Genomic DNA, 18488 nt, shown 5'->3' on the forward strand with positions numbered 1-18488 from the left:
AACATCATGTACTCGTAGGCAATCCGTCTTCAGCCTGTGCAACGAGGGGAATAGTTTGATGCGCGCTCAATGCTCCAGCAAGATTCGGGTCCAGGTGTCCGGTCGAAGAGAGGTTGGTGTAGGCCGAGGATGTTGATTTAGGCTCGACGGAGATTCGACTTGTCGATACAGTATAGGCGTAGTGTTTATCCCAGCAGCTGTAGAGTTGTACATGGCCATTTCCCGCCCGTTTTACGTCGAGCCCAGCATCCTTCTGCCGCTCTCTTTCCAAGATCACCGCTTGATGAAGCCAAGCAACGGGCCCTTCTTTGCATTCGGATCCTTCTTTTTCGGGTACATCTTAGATGTGACGAAGTGGACGTACCATATCAGGGTACCGAAGACTGATAGGCCGAAGATGACGAGGAAGAGGGTGATGACTGGCCGGCCGTCGTTTTGTACCGAGCGCAGGGCCGCAGGGGTGAGAATTGGTGCAAGCCATTCGAAAGCCATGGTGTATTCGTTGGTTGCGTTCGTTGAACTTAGGGAGGTCCCTGCGATAGTATTCGTTCTGTCGGGGTGAGGACGAGCTTGCGATGACGATCAGGGTTCAGACAGCCGGCTGCCACTAAAACGAATGTATAAAGATATCGCCAGCGATGTTGAAGAATCGAAGTAAGGAAAGGAAACGCGATGTTCGATGGCAGCTACAGAAATGCGCAAAATGCGGCACTTAGCGTTCATGTATCTCCACCGCAGAGCCGCTCAAGCGGCAGCGCGACGGCCAAACCAGACTCGTTTCGCGCATGACCTGACCTCTTAGTATGCTTGGCAGATCGCATGATGTTTACAGAAAAGGCCATACACACGGCGTGTAGAGCCATGTTGGACGTAAGGCGACTGTATGATATGGTGATTGTTTCAAATGCAAGGCGGGCCAAGAGACCATGGTGAGACGCTTTCGTTGCAGAGGTTCCGGCGCCCGGCCTAGGAGCTCGCTCGGGCATGGAGCCCTGCAGGGCGTTTTGATGTAAGTTGCAGCTGGTGCCGGGTTGGGTGCGCATCCTCGGATACTCCTGCGTTCTCGGTCCTCGCTCTACTGGCTGTACACCGCATTCCCCCGAATGTCCCGAAGCATAGGTACCCAGGTATCCACCTACGACAGAAGTGGCGGCGAGTCAAGCAGGGTGGCCACAATGGCCGACCACGTCGCAACTGCCGGACAATTCAGTAAGCTGACTGCTGCGTGCTACCAACACCGCGCCATGATATCTTGTTGTTGTACTGCGTGCAGTGCTGCGATGGCTCGTTGGTGGTGAGGACCAACTCGTCTGATTGCTGGTGGTCTCACGTAATCATGCCGCCCGCTCGGCTGTGATTGGACGCAGGAAAAACGCTCTTTTCACCGACAGTTCGCACAAATAGGCCGCATGGTTCCCAGCCATCCCTCGAGCTTACTGCATATCCACCCTTTTTCACCTGACCAAAATACTCATTGAAGTTGTTTTGTAAGTGCATTCGCTGCTGACTTTAGGTACCTGGAGAAGCGACATCTCATTCTCACTTTCCACGCCCTGAACCAATCTCCTTGCGCCAAAGGTCACACAGACGTACACAAGCTCCTTCCGCAGTGTTTGCGCATTCTCTCGTCACAATGGCTCCCCTCCTTAAACCCGAAGACTCCAACTCGCCCACCGAACGACCTGTCTCCCGAGACTCCGCCGAGCGGGGCAAGAAGCGCGCAAGTATGTCCGGTTGCTGCTTCCTCGATATTAAACACGGACAACGCTGACGCTACGCTACTGCGCACAGGAACACAGTCAATGCCTCCGCCAGAGCTGCCCAAGCTAGTCGCCGAGCAGCATGCCCCCATCCCGACCAACGACAAAGACACACAGCGCCTGATCGTCGTCCTGTGCAATGCGACGCTGGAGACGTACAAGGCGTCGCATGGCACTGGCCGCGGGCCCGGTGCGCGCGAGGACAAGTACAACCTGCTCAACAGTGACGACCACATTGGCGTAATGCGCAAGATGGGGCGCGACATAAGCGAAGCCAGGCCCGACATCACCCACCAAGTGCGTACAAGAGGAGGTTAGCCAGGTCCCTCAGCTAACGTGGCGCCACAGTGTCTGCTCACATTGCTCGACTCGCCAATCAACAAGGCGGGCAAGCTCCAAATCTACATCCACACCTCCAAGAACGTGCTCATCAGGGTCAGCCCTACAGTGCGCATTCCCCGTACCTTCAAGCGCTTCGCTGGACTCATGGTCCAACTCCTGCACCGACACCAGATCCGGTCGACGTCCTCGCAAGAAAAGCTCATCGAGGTCATCAAGAACCCCATCACCGATCACCTCCCTCCAAACTGCCGCAAGGTCACGCTCAGCTTCGACTCCGAGGTCGTACGTGTCAGCGATTACATTGGCGATCTCAACAAGGGCGAGAGTATCGCAGTCTTTGTAGGTGCTATGGCCAAGGGCAACGACGACTTTGCCGATCACATCAAGGACGACAGCATCGCTATTAGCCAGTTTAACCTCAGTGCCAGCGTTGCATGCAGTAAGTTCTGCCATGCTGCCGAAGACGTTTGGAACATCTTCTAGTTCAGCCGACGATCAAGCGCTGGACCTATCTATATTGGACACGCCAACTAGCCCACAAGCAACAACTGACTCACCGCGGACGAGTCGGATCACGGACCGCACAAACGGAAGATAACGGGAACTTTTAGGCTGCAGGACACGCTCATGGCTTAGATCGCAACATCAACAGCCTGAGCGTTACTGCATCTGATTTTGGGCGTCTGCTTGAGGTTTTTTTACAACAAAACAACTACTCTGGCTCAACGCACAACAATCAATCTTCTTTTGAAGATCGCGGGGCAGCTCAACCTACCCCGCACCTGTTTTTCTTTCACCTTGTTCCATCGACACAGCCGCTAGTCTGTATGCGCGCTGTGTTTGGTGTCGTACCACTGGGTCTTGTCATGGCCTGTCATTCGACCTTGAAACGTGGTTGTCAGTAGTTAGCTTGTAGGATATCGCGGCTCTCCATCCACTCTAGGATTCACGAGTAGGATGATCTTCAGTGTCAGGAATGACATGTCCGGCGAATGAAAAAGTATACTTCACGTCATCTTCGCAGTACGATCCCTTGAACCCCTCTTTCAGGCATACACCTTGTAATTCTCTCGCTCTATGCCTTACAAGGTTAGAATGCATTCTGGGGGCTCATCGCATTTTGCGCGTGTGGCGGGAGGGAAACGGGTAGAACATCTATCCATGGAGCCGCATCGCCGATCTCCCATGATGATCTCGCGTAAACATAGAAAAAGCAACAGCATGGCAAGTCCTACCGACATTTGGGACAACTCCAAGAATCTCCGACGATGCCTGCAATCGTAGCCTCACTACAGCGTCATCTTGGTCCTTGGTTCTTGTGAGAACGATGCCCCATCATCGACGTCACACCATGTCCAATCGAGCGTTGCGACGACAAGTGGCGCGTCCAGACCGCAAATACTCTGTTGCACGCGACAAGCGACCGAAATGCTACGATTCCGTATCCAATGTAGCGTAGTGGGCAATGTGAGGCGTGCGACGACTTAAACCTCTCGCGGCTCCGGGCCGGCGCTCACAACCAATGTCATACACCGACACCTCGCTTACATTAACAAATTTGTTAGCTGCAGACGCAGGACATGTGGCAGCATCACAACATGTTGACAGCGACCTCCTTGATAGCTAACTGCAGCGGTGGGGCGTGCTAGTAGGGTCTGTCCCGCAACGGTATGGAACGCCCTGCTACTCGGTTCACGATGCATCGAGACGCTGCACCTGGACGGGGTTATGATATAAACCTCGAGGTCGTACCGATACTTCCCCCCCTACTCACACCATACATCTCCAACCGCTCCAACTCGATCACACCTCACTGTGTGCATATATCCGCCTCGTTCCCTTCTCAATTCTTCGTTTGGCGATTGTTCTAGCCGCGTCCTGTCGTTCTTGTTCTTCACCGCTGTTCAGCAATGCCCGTCTCCCACATCGGCCTCACGGTATCGCATCTTCCAACTTCGACATCGTTCTTTCTTTCAGCGCTGCAGCCACTGGGCTACCGCTACATCGGCCAATATGGCAACCAAATCGGCCTTGGAATAAATGATTCCGATTTCTTTCTCTGCCAAGAAACGCCTGGGTCAGTACCACAAGGGATCACCAGGCACACCGCAACTGACAGCTGAGTAGCGTAAAAGCCGGCGCTGCACACATTGCATTCACCGCACCTAGCACGACCGCAGTCCGGAATTTCTATACCGCTGCATTGACCGCCGGTGGTCGTCCTAACGGGGCCCCGGGTGCTCGTTGCGCAGAGGATGGCCACTTCAACGCCGCAGTAATCGACTTTGACGGCAACAGCATCGAGGTTGTCTACCGAAATGGACCTGATATGAGACATGACGGGACCATCATCACGCACAGCAGGGTCATTACATGGCAGAGGACCGTTTCGCAGAGCTTCCGTGAGAGCCCGAGTATCTTCAGCGCTCACACGTGTGCTTCGAGAACTGGCGCAATTCCAGTCGCACCGACAGCCGAATCAGCTGCTCCGAAGGCACCAAGCCCTGTACCCAGAAGCGCCTCTGCGCCCACAGTCGCTCCTGTTCCCGAAGCGACGACAAAATCAGATGCCGGCAGTGGGGCGGCCACGCACATTCTCGGAACATTACTTGGAGCTGCTGCAGGTGCAGCCGTCACATATGCATTCATGCGGAGCGAGCGAGATAGTGCGAAGAAAGAGGCGGACTTCAGCGCCTTCATGGACGCCAAAAACGCGGTCAACACTGCGGCTGGCTTCTTCGCTCAGGCCTCATCCCAACCCCCGACACCCCAGCAAGCCCCACAACCCGCGCAGCCACCTGTCCAGGCCATTGCACCGCCTACACCTGAGCCAGTACACCGCATTGAAGACGACGCGCGATCTTCCTATTCGCGAGCTTCTCAGATCCCTAGGAATTCCGTGCCGCGACAGATCGAGGCTGCGCCGGCCGACTACTACTCACCGTCTCAATTCGAGCGTCCTCGCTCAAGGGCTGCGGAGCCTCTCGCCATCGAATATGCCCCTGCATACTCTGCTGCCCCGTCGCAGACTCCATCGAGGCTCACACCTGCTCACCGCTCAAATACTAGCCCTGAGTTGTTGATGATCGAGAGGGCTAGGAGCACCGTCTCGACAGCCAAGCCCGAAAGTGTCGCAATGACTGCAAAGCCACCGCGACCATCGTCCAAGCCTCAAAGTGTCGTCTCAAAGGCGCAAAGTGTAGCTCACAGTGCTGCGCCTAGCTCCTTCATCTCATCGTTCGTAGCAGACCGCGAAGATGAGAAGAGTAGTTCGGGTAGGTCCAAGGCCAGGTCCTCTCATACCTCATCTTCAAAACATTCCTCGCACAAGGAACACGGTAGTAGTGGTAGCAGCCGAAAGGAGCGTGGCTCATCGCCTTCTCCACCAGCCCCTGCATCCAAGGCTCCGTCTGCAGCCCCCACTAAGGCTGCATCCAAGGCGGCGTCGATCGTCAGTAGCATCTTCAGCCGCGACAAAAAGAAGCACGACGATGATGACGACTTCATCGATGACCTCGACATTGAAGAGCTAAGTGAGGATGATCTTGACACTGTCGTTCCCAGCGACAGCATCTCCCAGATCGGCGACGCACCACGACGCAAACACCGTTCCCACCGGAGCGACAAGTCTAAGAAGGATGATGACGCCGAAACCTCCGTGAGCCACCGCAGGAAGAAGCACAGCGACGAGAAAGAGTCTTCTCGAAGCAAGAAGCATGACGATGAGAAAGAGTCTTCCCGAAGCAAGAAGCACGATGACGACAAAGAGTCTTCCCGCAGTAAGAAGCATGATGATGACAACGAGTCTATCATGAGCAAGTCATCAAAACGCTCTCACCGTTCGCACCGTTCCCGCAAGACGTCGGCCGACTCGGCCGACGACGAGGACTCTTCGCGCCCTCACCGTTCATCCCGCTCTTCCAAGTCCAAGCCTTCCATTGTCTCGGAGCCAAGTGAGGTATCTACTGTCCGCCCCGTTAAGCCCTCCAAGTCATCAAGAAAGGATAGCCTGACCCAAGGCCAGTACGACAACCTCTTCGACGAAGTCCAGTATGGTACTGGCGCTGTACACGCCTCCAGAGGCGGCCCCACACCCAGCATGGTCAGTGCCGCACGCAAGAACCCCATTCGCAGCATGATCAACCACAACCATGCCACCAAGATGAGGAACTTTGAGGGTAGCCAGGCTGGTCGCGCAAGGGACAGTGATGACTAGTTTGTCTTTCTTATTCCTCTCTCTGGGGTACTGTATCCCTGCATCGCATCGCGTTGCTTCATTGCTTTTGCTTTTCATGCTTTTGCATCCGCGTAATGCTCTCTCACGTTGTTGCGTCATTGCTGTTCTTGTCTATCGTTTGCTCCTTATTAGCGGTCTGGCATTTTTACGGCGCGGCATTGGAATGGCGTCATGTTTTGCTTTGTACGACTATCATAGATTAGAATTAAACGAAACGCAATGAACACAAACGGTATATGGGTGGATTAGGAAAAAGATTCTTCGTCAGACCAGATGCTTGTGATTGTGTGTGATATTTCTTTGATGCACTTTACTCCGATCCAATCCGCTCTGCACTCTTATGCGCTCTATCATGCCCCCAAGCATCTACACCTCGTCTTCAGTGCTCGACTGCTGCCCGTTGCAAAGATGCGTATCACATCCCTCGTCCTCCTCATCATCACTCGGTTGCCAGCCTGGGCAAAGATGCGTATCGCATCCCTCTTCCTTGCGTATGTCGTGAAACTCTGCGTTAATGCAGGTCCCGCCCCTCTCGCTCGGATCACAAGCAGCATCTGGATGAACTATGAGGCTGTGGTGCCCACATGCGTAAGTGGTGATGAAGAACTTGCACATGTTGCTGGCGGATGGTTTGTATGTATGTTGATTGGTTCGAGAGGTGTCGGTGGTGGGTTTGGTCGACGTATCGACGTACTTGTGGGCTTGGGCTGGTGTGTAGGTTGTGTGGTGGATAGGTATGAGGAGATCTGTGGGAGAGTAAATTTGTAGTCGAAGATATAGGGTACTTTCTTCTTCAATATATTGGGACGCGTGATCGTGATATATGTGACAGGACGTTCATACTTCATGCATGAGGGCTTGCATTGGATTGACATTGATCACAGTAAGATTCTGGACGTGGCAACACCACACTTCAAACACTCACAGGTCCCCCTTCTCTAACCTTACTCTTGACTCTGCGCCAGCTCACTTCGCGCGGGAAAAGCGCCTCAGGTGGTGCCTGCCCCGGATCGCACTCCCAACACTCACCACCTCTTTCCCGATACACTTGTGTGAAGAAGGTGCACTCTGGATGACGTGTACAGTTGCGTTTGACCCAGAACTCGTGTTGGCATGTGCTGTGCTTGAGGATGACTTTTGTACACATCGTGTTCCGGTGACGTTTGGGTGCGGGGAGCGGGCAAAGTCTTGAGAGGGCCAGATGAAGCCGGCGTCAATCTGCTCTGTTATGTCGTGGTTGGCAGGCTTGTATGGTATCGTGGTGATTCTGAAATGGCATTGTGTAGAACGAAAGAGTCCTGTGATAGCGTCGAGCTGTCCAGATGAGACCATGTGCCCTCTCGTTCGACGCCGTTGATGCGCTCGGTAGGACTGATGGGTAATCTTCGTGTCTGACTCGTCTGATGGTACTGTGAATGCTTGACCGTCAGTGACGTTTGATGAGTAGATTAACGATCGGCTGGCATGGCCTTTCAAAGTGAACGAGCGAAGGTTACTTACAACCCTCGTTTCTGTTGGCCAGATAGCTCTAATAAGTTATCGGTATTGCCCAAACAGGAAGTCCACGATAGACACCACACCAACAACAATGCAGGGGAGATCAGGGTCCAACAACGACCCCGAACACATCGTTCCTTCACGCACTTATACACCTCAAACTCTGCAATCACCCCGCCTTACTAAGCTCGTGCAGCTGAGGAATGTTGTAGTAACCCGCAATCAAGATTTACCCTAGGAGCCCAGCATGCGATCGCCGATTCACCTCCTTCGGGCGTTGCGTCCCACCCAGGTCACCGTTCAAAACGGACCGAAGGTGGTTACAGGAAGGACTAGGCTTGATGTGTGCTGGGAGGCAGTTGAAAACAGTCTGGCGTGTCGTGTTGGCGGTGGGCTGACTGGCCCAATGTTCCTGGGGGGAGGTGTTGATGAGATGTCATCGCCGATTGCCAGCCTTGCCCTCGGCCATTTCGGAAGCTCGTGCCCTGGCGATATCGAATGTTTGTAGGAGCATGATCCTTTCTTGAGTTGATCGCCTTTATCATTGTTCCAAGTGCCGACCAATCGAGAGACCGTGTAGAAATCGATATACAACCCTTCCGGGCGATATGTTCTGCACCGTAAGTGGTGAATACCAAATAAAATCGTTGAGCGCATCAGTTTGGAGACAGAAACAGTATGCTTGTGCATTGTTGAGCATATCCTGATTCGAGACAACACTCTCGGTGGGAGCGTTGGCCTTTTATGCGATGCTTCGACCCAATCCCGGTTGCGCAGGACCCGCTTCCCGGGACACCTCCTCATTTGCAAAACCTCAAAAAGAGAGTATGAAGACTCTCGAAGAAATGGAAAAAGAGCGAGAAGGAGACATTACTAAAAAAGCAACATGCATGGCGAAGGAAGATTGTGCGCGCCACATCTGTTTGCGAAGAAATCGGGTATCTTATTCACAAAACATACTACAGTAGCGGATCAAAATGGTGTGAAGTTCGGCTTAACAATAAAGAGTCAGATGGCGCCACCCGCAACGCCCGCGAAATGTAAACCGGTCGAGTTGGTTCTTGATGCTCTGTTCGGTTGGTGAGCCTGACAGCTTCAACAGACCCGTGAGACGGATGTCCGACAGCCTGGGTTCAGTAGAAAGCATCTGGGTTGTTGTCATGGCTTCGGTTCCCATAGCCGTTGTCGACATCATCCAAACTTCGATACTGTCCACCTCCACCACGGCCACGTCCCCGACCGCCACCTCCGCCGCCGCCGCCGCCACCACCACCTCCTCCACCACGATCTCCACGGTAGCCGCCGCGAGCACCTCCTCTTGATCCATAGTTGTTGTTTCTGTTGTTACCACGACCGCGATCTCGGTTGCCACCACGGTAACCGCCTTGCCGGTCATCTCTGTCCCTGCCTCCTCGGCCGTGGTTTGGCCGGTAATTGTCGTTGCGACCATTCTGGTCCTCCTTGCGATGAGATTTGTTGGGGAAGTAACTCTCATACTCGCTCTCGTTCGCTGTCTCTTCCTCGATACGCAACATCTGCTTCTCGCCTACAACACTGTCAAACTCGAATGCCTGATCCTGAGGTACGGGATGCCAGTTCACGATACGCGCAGCATCTGCTGGTCGGCCATTCTTGCGAATAGCCAGGACTACCGTCGGCACAGGGTTCTCACTGTAGAACTTTGTTCCCTTGGGTACGGCTTCCACTCTCGCAGCCCAGAGCTTGTTCTCAAAGCAGGAGATGGCTGTCACCTTCCACCTGACCCTGGCACCTATACCGCCGACCTTGTCCAGTATGCTCTTCGGGCACGGTTTCGGTGTGATGAGTATGCTGTTCGCAAGATATCGAATGTCGTCTCTCGGAGCGCCCTGAGGTAAGGAGACGAGGGAGGTCAACTTCTCGGTCACGTCGGAGGGAATCATGTAGCCGGTGTAGAAGACGGTCTTCTTGATCTGATAAGGCGGCGTGCCAGGCGGGGCGCTGCCCGACTTGACTTGTATGTTGTGCGCGTTGATCAACTTCTGTATTTCGGCGATTTCGGCGACGGGATCGAGTTGTGTGGCATTCTCTGGGACCTGTATGACTTCAGTAGTGATGGGTCGGCGCGACGCCTGGTTTTGCGCCCTGAGCAGGTCCTCGTTGAACTGGAAGAAGAAGTCGCGGAAGGCCTTGGTATGCTTTACGCGGTCCTCGTAGATGTTCAGCTTCTCCGCGTCCTTGTATGTGTAGACGATGTCCTTGAGCAGCTCTTGCTTGAAGTCCATGGTGTTCCTGAACTTCTGGCCTGCAGGACCTATCGCGGGCTTCAGACAGACCATGTCGAAGTCTAATCGCTTGCTGCGAACCATGCGCTTGACGAGGTCGCCAAAGTCGGATTCTCCTCTGCCAGTCAGCAGCACACTGAGCGCATCCTTCTGAGCCATGGAAGATTCGACGAGCTCGACGATCTGTTCGTTCCACCAGCCTTGCCATGCGCGCGGTTCCTCCTTCTCAATGCCTTCGCCCGTCGCTGCTAGAATGCCCGAGTCGTGCCACCAGCCGCCGTTGAGAAATATGTCGGGCGAGCCCAGCTGGCCGATCGTCGCGCTGTTCCATAGCTGCTTGTTGGGTAGAGGGCTTGCGAATACTAGGAAAGTCAGCCTTGGATGTATAGGAAGTCGCGATGGACTTACAGGTGTTGTCGAAGTCGTAGATGTGAATTGCCTTGACCTCGGATACGGCAGGCAGCTCTTTGTCGTCGCATGACCACCTTTTGAGCGCGGTGACAGTGTGGTATGTCGCCTTTCCGTTTGGCCCTGCGACGGCCGGCCTGGTTGAGGTTGCTAGCATGTCTGGTACGGAGCGTCGAACAGAGTGCGATGTGATGCGTCGGGTAGCGCACAGGAGCATCCAGCGCGAAAACTACGCAGCAGTGGGCGCTAGGAGGTCCGCGATGAATTGCACACCTTTGGACACGTGCAGCGAGTGGAAGGGTGAATGTTGAGCGAACAGGCTGCGTTTGCGTCGAGTCGCGACACTTTTGGTTGGCCCAAGCTCACTCCGGACGCCATGAGCTCATCATCCAAGCCACTTGCTATTCCTCAACCCCCCACGACACCAGAAAGCGCATGCCAGGAAGCACACCCGGATCGACTCAAGGCGAATCACACGATACGTGCGTAATATGTCTCTCTTCGGTAACAGAGAGGGCCATCACGTCCCCATGCAACCACTACACATTTGACTTTGTGTGTCTGGTGTCCTGGTTGCAGCAGCGGTCGACTTGCCCGCTATGTAAGTGGTCCTCTTCCATACTATAGAGCGTCTCTAATGATAAATGCAGGTAAAGCACGAGTCATCGCCGTGCAATACGACTGGCGCTCTCCGACCGACTACAAAAGCTATGCTGTTCCTCGCAGCCAACCACCTGCCGACTCAAACACACACCATAGCCGAACTGACCGACCGGGCTCCCTCTTCGCGCCCTACGGGCTTCCTAGTAGACCCCGTGGTCCGCGTCGTCCATATTCACCACCCATCGAGGATGTTGCGCTGCGCAGACGCAGAGAGGTGTACCGAAGGCAGCTATATTCGCTACACATCGGTAGCAATCGCTACTCGGGATATCGCGACATATCTCCCCAAGTGATCGCAAACTCTCCTGAGATGCAGTCAAAAGCACGTACTTGGATCCGTCGCGAACTCCGCGTCTTCACCTTCCTACACGCTGATCCGGCGGGCTCGTCCTCTGTTGCAGCAACGACGAGCAGCAATGCTGAGTTTCTGTTATCGTACATCGTTTCCATCTTGAAAATGGTCGACATAAAGGCCAGTAATGGGCACGCGGAGAACCTGTTGGCGGAACACTTAGGCCGAGAGAACAGCAAACTGTTTCTCCATGAGTTGAACGATTGGCTCAGAAGCCCGTACACGAAAGTTGAAGCATGGGATCGGGAAGTCCAGTATCAGGACGATGCGGAGGCAGCCTAGGGCCTCAGATCTATATTCTATCTGGTGGCGCAGCATAGTCACACACAAGACGCAATACCTGGAAACATGGCTCGACCGCTATTGCCATCTAAATGGCCACAAGGATGTCTGCCCGAGGTATATGTGACTAATTCAGGGTGTTCGCAACGGAGTTCGCATTACAACATTCGAGACATTGTATGCTCAGGCTAGGCTGAGTCAGGCTTAGCACATCAGCACGTTGATGTTTCGTGTTAGTTTCGTGTACCGCACGCTTGGCCCGTCCGCCTCAACCACCATCGCCGCATACTCTGCATAACGAAGTCGTGCATCTTCCATGCGAGAATAATGGCCATAGACATTAACATAGCGCTCTGTCATTGAGAATTCAAGTTCACTGTGGTTCCAGAACTTCGCTCTGGTATGCTGGTGCTGTAATTTTGTCAGGCATGGCAAAAGGCAGCGTTTCGACTTCCCCGACCATACTGCTTGGTAAGACCGAGACGTTTCGATAACGCGGCAATGCTGCTACGCCCTAGGCCAAATTTCCTTGCATTGCCGTACGATATCAAATGCACCATGTGCCTCATATATGGGCATCTGGACATGGCTGCGATACGCGAGCTCCATCCTCCTTTCGTCGGTCCCGCCGTGGAGGCCTCGTTCTTCCTGTTTTCGTTTCTTGTTCCCAGCTTGACTTTACTACCAGCGCTGGATCGCTCTTTATAATACCTAATTTTATCAACGGCTAAGCTTCGGAGTTTCCTGTGAAGCGTAGAACCAGGCGCCTACAATTTACCATTCACACTCGACGATATTTCTCGTATCAGGATGCGCTCCTCTATTGCGCTCCTAGGCGCTCTTTGCGGCATGTCTACTGCGAATCCACACCCATGGATGTATGGAGTTCCAGAGTACCCAGATCTCGATATGAACGAGGTCATGACACAGGCAGACGTGGACTTGATGATGGCAGCAGCTGAAAACAGTACCGTTATTGCAAGCTCTACAGAAGCCTCGAGCTCTTCTAGCTCAGCATCAGCTTCTTCTGGACAGGAACCTTGCGCGGTTGTCAGCATGGCCATCGCAGCATTACCCTCGGGAGCCCGACCCATCGTGCCCGCGGAATTAGGAGTACAATGTCTGCAGTCCGTACCTCTCGACATGGAAGGCAATGTCAAATTGATCGACGACCTCAAGCTCATGGTCAAGTGGCAATCGAACATTGCATACCTTAAGAACCCACCAAAAGGCTACACCGAAAAGCCCCTCGACATCATGGGCGAGCTGGACACTATGCAAAAGCAGGTAGCGGACGGTACCTTCAAAAACGAGTACGAATTCCAGTTGAAGATGCTCAACACGTTCACGAAGGCGTACGACAACCACTTCGCCTATCAGCCTGACATCCTTGCTTCAGCGATGCAGTTTCAGAGACCTCCTGGGTCAGAACTGGTTTCTGTCTCTTCAGACGGTACAGCGCTCCCAGAGATATTCACTTACAGGGATGTCATCAAAGCCAACACCGATTCTTCCTTCAAACCATCGTCTATCAAGGTGATCAACGGCATGGGCGCTCAGGACTATCTCGCAAATGTATCTGCTAGTTCCGATTTTCACGACGCTGACACGCGATGGAACGCCCTCTTTCCTTCGCAGGCTCTGCTCGCATCCGGCACTACCTTTCTTGGAAGCTTCAGAAGTGGCCAGTATCAAGGCCCCAACACAACCCTTGAGTTTGCAAATGGCACTACCTGGTCCCAGATGAATGTCGCTGTTGTAGTTGGGAACTTTACTGGTGTTGATAGCGGCAAAGCTTTCTTCCAGAAGTTTTGCACTGGGCCGAAGCGGGCTGCTCCTGCTCCTGCTCCTGCTCCTTCTCCGACAAGCAATTCCACAAGAACTGCACCTCCCGTGGCCACACCGACTCCCTCACATATTGGATACCCTAAAGCTGAGCTGATAAACCGCAATCTCGCTGTTGGAGGATATTATCTCAATGGCTCAGGATACGAGGTAGGCCACACATACACTTTTACTTTTCTTTATCTAACCAATATAGAATGTCGCCATTCTCAGTATCCCCTCTTACGAATCTCCTGATGCTCAAAGCTTTCAGAACACGATGCGAGATTTCATAAGGATGTCGCAGAAAGCGGGTAAAACGAAGATGATCTTCGATTTACGAGGCAACGGTGGAGGCAATGCGATTCTGGGTTACGATACTTTCAAGCAAGTATACCCACAGGCGGTCGCGGAGCCATTCGGAGGCACGCGCTTCCGCGCGAATGATGCTTTGAACTCTGCTGGAAAGATAACCCAAGACTTCCTCGCCAACAAAACCTTTGTCCAATCGAACCAAACCGCCTTCATGGAGGTGTTTGGTCGGGCCACCACACAAGCCGATATCTTTGCCCTCACAAGCGGATTCAACTATCAGCATATCCTCGATGTCAACAACAAGGCCATGAGTGGGTGGGACCAACTCTTTGGTCCCGAGCAGATCAATAACGATTCTTTCACCACGACGCTGCGGTACAACTTTTCGGACAGCGTCAGCACAACATACCAGGGCTTTTCAGTAATTGGCTACAACGACAATGCCAACGAAACCAGCACACCGCAGCCCTTCCAAGCCCAAGACATGGTCATGCTACACGACGGCATGTGCTCCTCAACCTGCGCGATCATCTCCGAACTACTCAAGAACCAAGGCGCAGTACGCACGATCGCCGTTGGCGGACGGCCCCAGCCCGGCCCGATGCAAGGAGTTGGTGGTACAAAAGGCGCCCAAGTTTTCGCCTGGGACGACATCCAAGTCCGTATGCAGTCCGTCTATTTTCTGGGCTCACCCGAGCAACGAAAAGCCTGGGACGAAACGGATCTTGGCAAAACCGCCTTCGCAACCCAACTTTTCAAGCGATCTGCATACAATGGCGGACAGATCGCCGGCGGCGTCAACCTCAAAGACAACCTGAGACAGAACGATGCGAGCGGTACGCCGTTAGAGTTCATGTATGAAGCCGCAGATTGCAGGATGTGGTTTACGGGCAAGATGATCTCCGATGTAACGGAGGTGTGGAAGGGTGTTGCTGACCGCATGTTTCGTGGCAACGGCACGATGGGGTGTGTGCAGGGCTCTTCAGGAGATCCATCGAGTATCAGTGGAGGAGGGCAATTGAGGGGTGGCGATGGCCAGTTAACGGAGAAGAGTGCAAGCACGATCGCTGTTGCAGGGCAAGGCATGAACGGCAATGGCAGTGCGCCGCAGCCGTTCACAGGCAATGCGCTCAAGACTACGATGGGAAGTCTGGGTTGGGCCGTTATGGCTGGTGTCATAGGCCTGGCTTCGTTCTTGTAGAAGTCAGCAGCCTCTTACCCTGATGCATATCAGGATCTTCGCTTTTCGATGTTAAAATTTCGTTGCAAATGTAAATGTTCATTCATATATACGCTTTGAGAACCAAAGTGTGTAAGTATGTACAGAAAGGTTGCAATTCCAGTCCCAAATAGACGCAACTGCTCCAGGCTTCCAGACGATCGCGCGTGTCTCGCACCACTACTATGATCGTTGCGAACGACAATTTACCAAGCGTTAGCGGACCACTGGTTCACGGTGAACGTAGCAGGTCCACCAGTGAAGGCCTCGGTACCGAATTGGTAAGCTACGATGGAGGTTAGCATACGCATTGCCATGGTAGTAGCACTGAGAAACTTACTAATGAGGTTCTGGCTGGAAGCAGGGTAGCCCTTGTTGTTGGTGAGGTAGGTGAAGAACTCCTTGAGGTCGGCCTTGAAGTTGTAGATTGGCTGGCCAACAGGGGGCACGAAGCTGTAGACCTTCATGGCACCGTTGGGGCCGTAGAAGAGTTCCCAGGATCGGCCAGCAACAGTGACCATACCCTGCGAGGTACCAATGGGCCAGACGTCGTATCTGGCGAGCCAGACCATGAGCTCGTAGTCACCGCTGGACGTGTCGTGGTTGATGTCCGCAGCAGTGAACAGGTCGTATGCGACGTTGCTGCGCTGGTTGGTGGTGTCGTAGACCCAGTAGGCCTCCGTCGCCAGGTTGGTGTACTGGTTCACCTTCTTCTTGGTGATCTGTCGTCCGGAGTAGACGTAGGACTTGACGTTGTCCTTTCCGCCGGCCCATGTCCATTTGGTGTGCCACTTGGCGCCAGTGGCTGACACGCTGTCGACATAAGTGCACTGCGAGCCCGAGGTTGCGAAGCTGCGGCCCCAGATGTTGTTGTTGAGCTGGTAGCCGTTGCTGGAGAAGTATTCGTAGTCCTTGCAAAGCGTTGCTTGTTGCGCGAAGCCGACGGAGGCGAGAGCGCCAAGGATGAGAGAAACGACCTTCATGGTGGATGTTTGGCGGCTGGGCGTTGGTTTTGAAATCTCCCTGCTGTTCTGGAATCCATCTCTTCGTGCGGACCGTTTGACCTTTTGTACTTGCCAAATTGCGTCCTCCTAACAGGTATCCCCCATGGCATTGTTACTCGACTTTAGACGGTGGTGATATTTGTAGTGGACCTTCATATATTATGAGCTTCGTCAAGCGCGATCCGTCCCTAGATTCCGAATGATCATCCACATGTTTCTATTGTAGTGGCAATCCTCTCGTGGCAAGTGGTGCTAACGCGAACACCTGACATGTGTAGGACCACTACGGAGAAATCAAATTACCTCACCAATGAGAAGAGCATGGGCTTACCTCTTCTAGTCGCGTGCATTGGCATTTCTCGTCTCCCCGCGTACTTCAGCCTCGGAAAATTTACTCGGTCAATCTTAATATTTGCCGTTATCATTTCCCGGGAACCTGGCCTGCTCGAAGTCTCCCAAGACCCCGGAACAATGCCCCAGACCGTAAGCTCTTCCGACTACACCCTCCTTAGACTGTAACAATCGGCTCACCTACTTTTCGGCGGGATTTCGATGATCCATGGGCAAGGTAGGTATGATGCAACACCATTGGTTAAGCTTGATAAGCCTTAGTTCCCATGTGTACAAGCTCCGTAGATGGATGTCAAGTCGACGGAAACGATGCCCGATGTTCCTGGCTGAACGTGCTGTGAGAGCATGGTACATGGAAGTATCATTGTGCGCTTGCTGCAACTGGAAATCTGTTTCTGCATGTAACAAGAAGAGATCGGCTTTCGCTGTTCAAGAAGCTCTTAGAAGCAAAGCACAGGTCTGTAAAGATGCTCAGGTTGAGCTGCTGCTGGCTGGAGAAAAGGAGTATTTGGGGAGACCTTCCGCCGAAGACAACACCTTGCGGTACTAGCCGTGCTTGAATTCTAGACATGAGGACTATGCCCTCGTGATGTCGGAGTGTCCCGTTCGTCTGGTGTCGGGGGAACCACGTTGGCTACAAGGTAGCATGAGCATTGTTTTCTCAGGTGTCACTTTTTGCCAAGGCGCGCAGCCGCATCTGGCCGCGCTCTCCCTCCCAACCTCCTGAGGTTATCTCTTCTCACAGCCGAAGATTCCTTCAAAGACGGCATTCGCGTCGCTCGCGCTTGCTTTCATTTTTGTTCCCCTATGTGTCGGAATGCGTTATGTCAGTTATCGCGGCTTTCGCCGTACCGCAATTCCATCTACAAAGCGCCGCGCTGCGTCCTTGCCCATACGTCAGGAGTTGCTTCTCGTCCTCGGACACATCGCATGGCTTACATTGCCCCATCACATTGATGTTTAGCGGTCCCCGTTTGCCGCTCAACGCTTCCCTGGAGTCAGAACCCCTGGCCTTCGAGCCTACTTGTACTGGGCCTGAAGTTGTTGAGTGATATCTCCACCAGAAGCTCGCTCGACAAGAAAGGAAGGAGAGCCAATTCATTGAAAGTGTATGGTCTGGTAAGCTGTGAAGAGCGGTTTGATGGTGGCTAAGATCTTGCTGGGCTGCTTCCGTGCAGAGCTCTCAGTGACCTGGCACAATTATGGCTAGATGTCATCCACGATATCTATCGCGACGCCACGCAGTACACGGTGATAATTCGAACAATGAATAGTAACATCACCACCCCCTAACTAGTCGTGATGCCCCCTTCTCCATTCCTTGCACCATCTGATGTGCATCAAGGGGCGCGTCGGATCTGAACGTCCAGGAAGAGGGAGGTCAGAAAGAATAGAGTGCGCCTTTGACTCAGACTGCGGTCTGGTCCTAGGTTGGGCTTGGTCTTTGAGATTATGCTTTGGTATACGGTATGATTGCGATAGCTTTGATGTTGTTCGCTGGAGTGTCTGGTGCGTCACCGCAGGAAGAGGGAGGTCATTCCTGCTCAGCCAGCGCACACCTTGATTTCGCCCTGAGGCTTGCATGAAGTAGTTGTCGTGAAACACACAACCTGCTGTATGTATTGGATACTTGTGTTCTGGGCGGACCGATCGTCCCGTCCTCGGGGTTGATTTGTGAACGCCAAGGCACTGAGCCGCGGGCTCGGAAAGTGCTGTTGGCTCGTGCGGCACCTGGGCAACCAAGGATCAGCACAATCCCTCCAACTGATCATAATGACTCCAGTACAGCATCGTCACAACAGTCACTATGATCGTTCTACACGAAGGCTAATGACGCGCACACACTGAATTCTCCGGCGAACTTCTGGTGCTTTCGTGTCCTGAAAAATTGGACATCTCTCGACAACGCGACGCGCGCTCCCTCGCTCATTTCCACTCTTCGTGGGCGTCTGCGGCATGACGGAACATCT

The 18488-nt window shown here is 53.4% G+C and overlaps 6 protein-coding genes across 6 annotated transcripts; 3 read left to right on the forward strand and 3 right to left on the reverse strand.

The window, feature by feature from the left end:
- Positions 1 to 273: 273 nt before the first annotated feature.
- J4E79_003330 (uncharacterized protein) lies at positions 274 to 492 on the reverse strand (the record flags this gene model as incomplete). The annotated part of the gene is made up of 1 exon (XM_049352225.1): positions 274 to 492. One exon carries the CDS (start codon positions 490 to 492, stop codon positions 274 to 276), a length of 219 nt encoding a protein of 72 aa, XP_049213696.1.
- A 1141-nt stretch (positions 493 to 1633) lies between these two features.
- On the forward strand, positions 1634 to 2585 carry EMG1 (18S rRNA pseudouridine methyltransferase; the record flags this gene model as incomplete). Its single annotated transcript, XM_049352226.1, has 3 exons — positions 1634 to 1724; positions 1792 to 2057; positions 2109 to 2585. 3 exons carry the CDS (start codon positions 1634 to 1636, stop codon positions 2583 to 2585), a joined length of 834 nt encoding a protein of 277 aa, XP_049213697.1.
- A 1427-nt stretch (positions 2586 to 4012) lies between these two features.
- On the forward strand, positions 4013 to 6318 carry J4E79_003332 (uncharacterized protein; the record flags this gene model as incomplete). Its single annotated transcript, XM_049352227.1, has 2 exons — positions 4013 to 4179; positions 4230 to 6318. The coding sequence occupies 2 exons, from the start codon at positions 4013 to 4015 to the stop codon at positions 6316 to 6318; spliced, it is 2256 nt and encodes a 751-aa protein (XP_049213698.1).
- Positions 6319 to 8969: 2651 nt separating this feature from the next.
- On the reverse strand, positions 8970 to 10665 carry J4E79_003333 (uncharacterized protein; the record flags this gene model as incomplete). Its single annotated transcript, XM_049352228.1, has 2 exons — positions 8970 to 10462; positions 10509 to 10665. The coding sequence occupies 2 exons, from the start codon at positions 10663 to 10665 to the stop codon at positions 8970 to 8972; spliced, it is 1650 nt and encodes a 549-aa protein (XP_049213699.1).
- A 2016-nt stretch (positions 10666 to 12681) lies between these two features.
- On the forward strand, positions 12682 to 15145 carry J4E79_003334 (uncharacterized protein; the record flags this gene model as incomplete). Its single annotated transcript, XM_049352229.1, has 2 exons — positions 12682 to 13800; positions 13847 to 15145. 2 exons carry the CDS (start codon positions 12682 to 12684, stop codon positions 15143 to 15145), a joined length of 2418 nt encoding a protein of 805 aa, XP_049213700.1.
- Positions 15146 to 15369: 224 nt separating this feature from the next.
- On the reverse strand, positions 15370 to 16146 carry J4E79_003335 (uncharacterized protein; the record flags this gene model as incomplete). The annotated part of the gene is made up of 2 exons (XM_049352230.1): positions 15370 to 15449; positions 15504 to 16146. 2 exons carry the CDS (start codon positions 16144 to 16146, stop codon positions 15370 to 15372), a joined length of 723 nt encoding a protein of 240 aa, XP_049213701.1.
- Positions 16147 to 18488: the final 2342 nt, after the last annotated feature.

Source organism: Alternaria viburni, assembly GCF_023758015.1.
Source record: "Alternaria viburni strain BMP 2772 chromosome Unknown scaffold_5, whole genome shotgun sequence".
NCBI lineage: Eukaryota > Fungi > Ascomycota > Dothideomycetes > Pleosporales > Pleosporaceae > Alternaria > Alternaria viburni.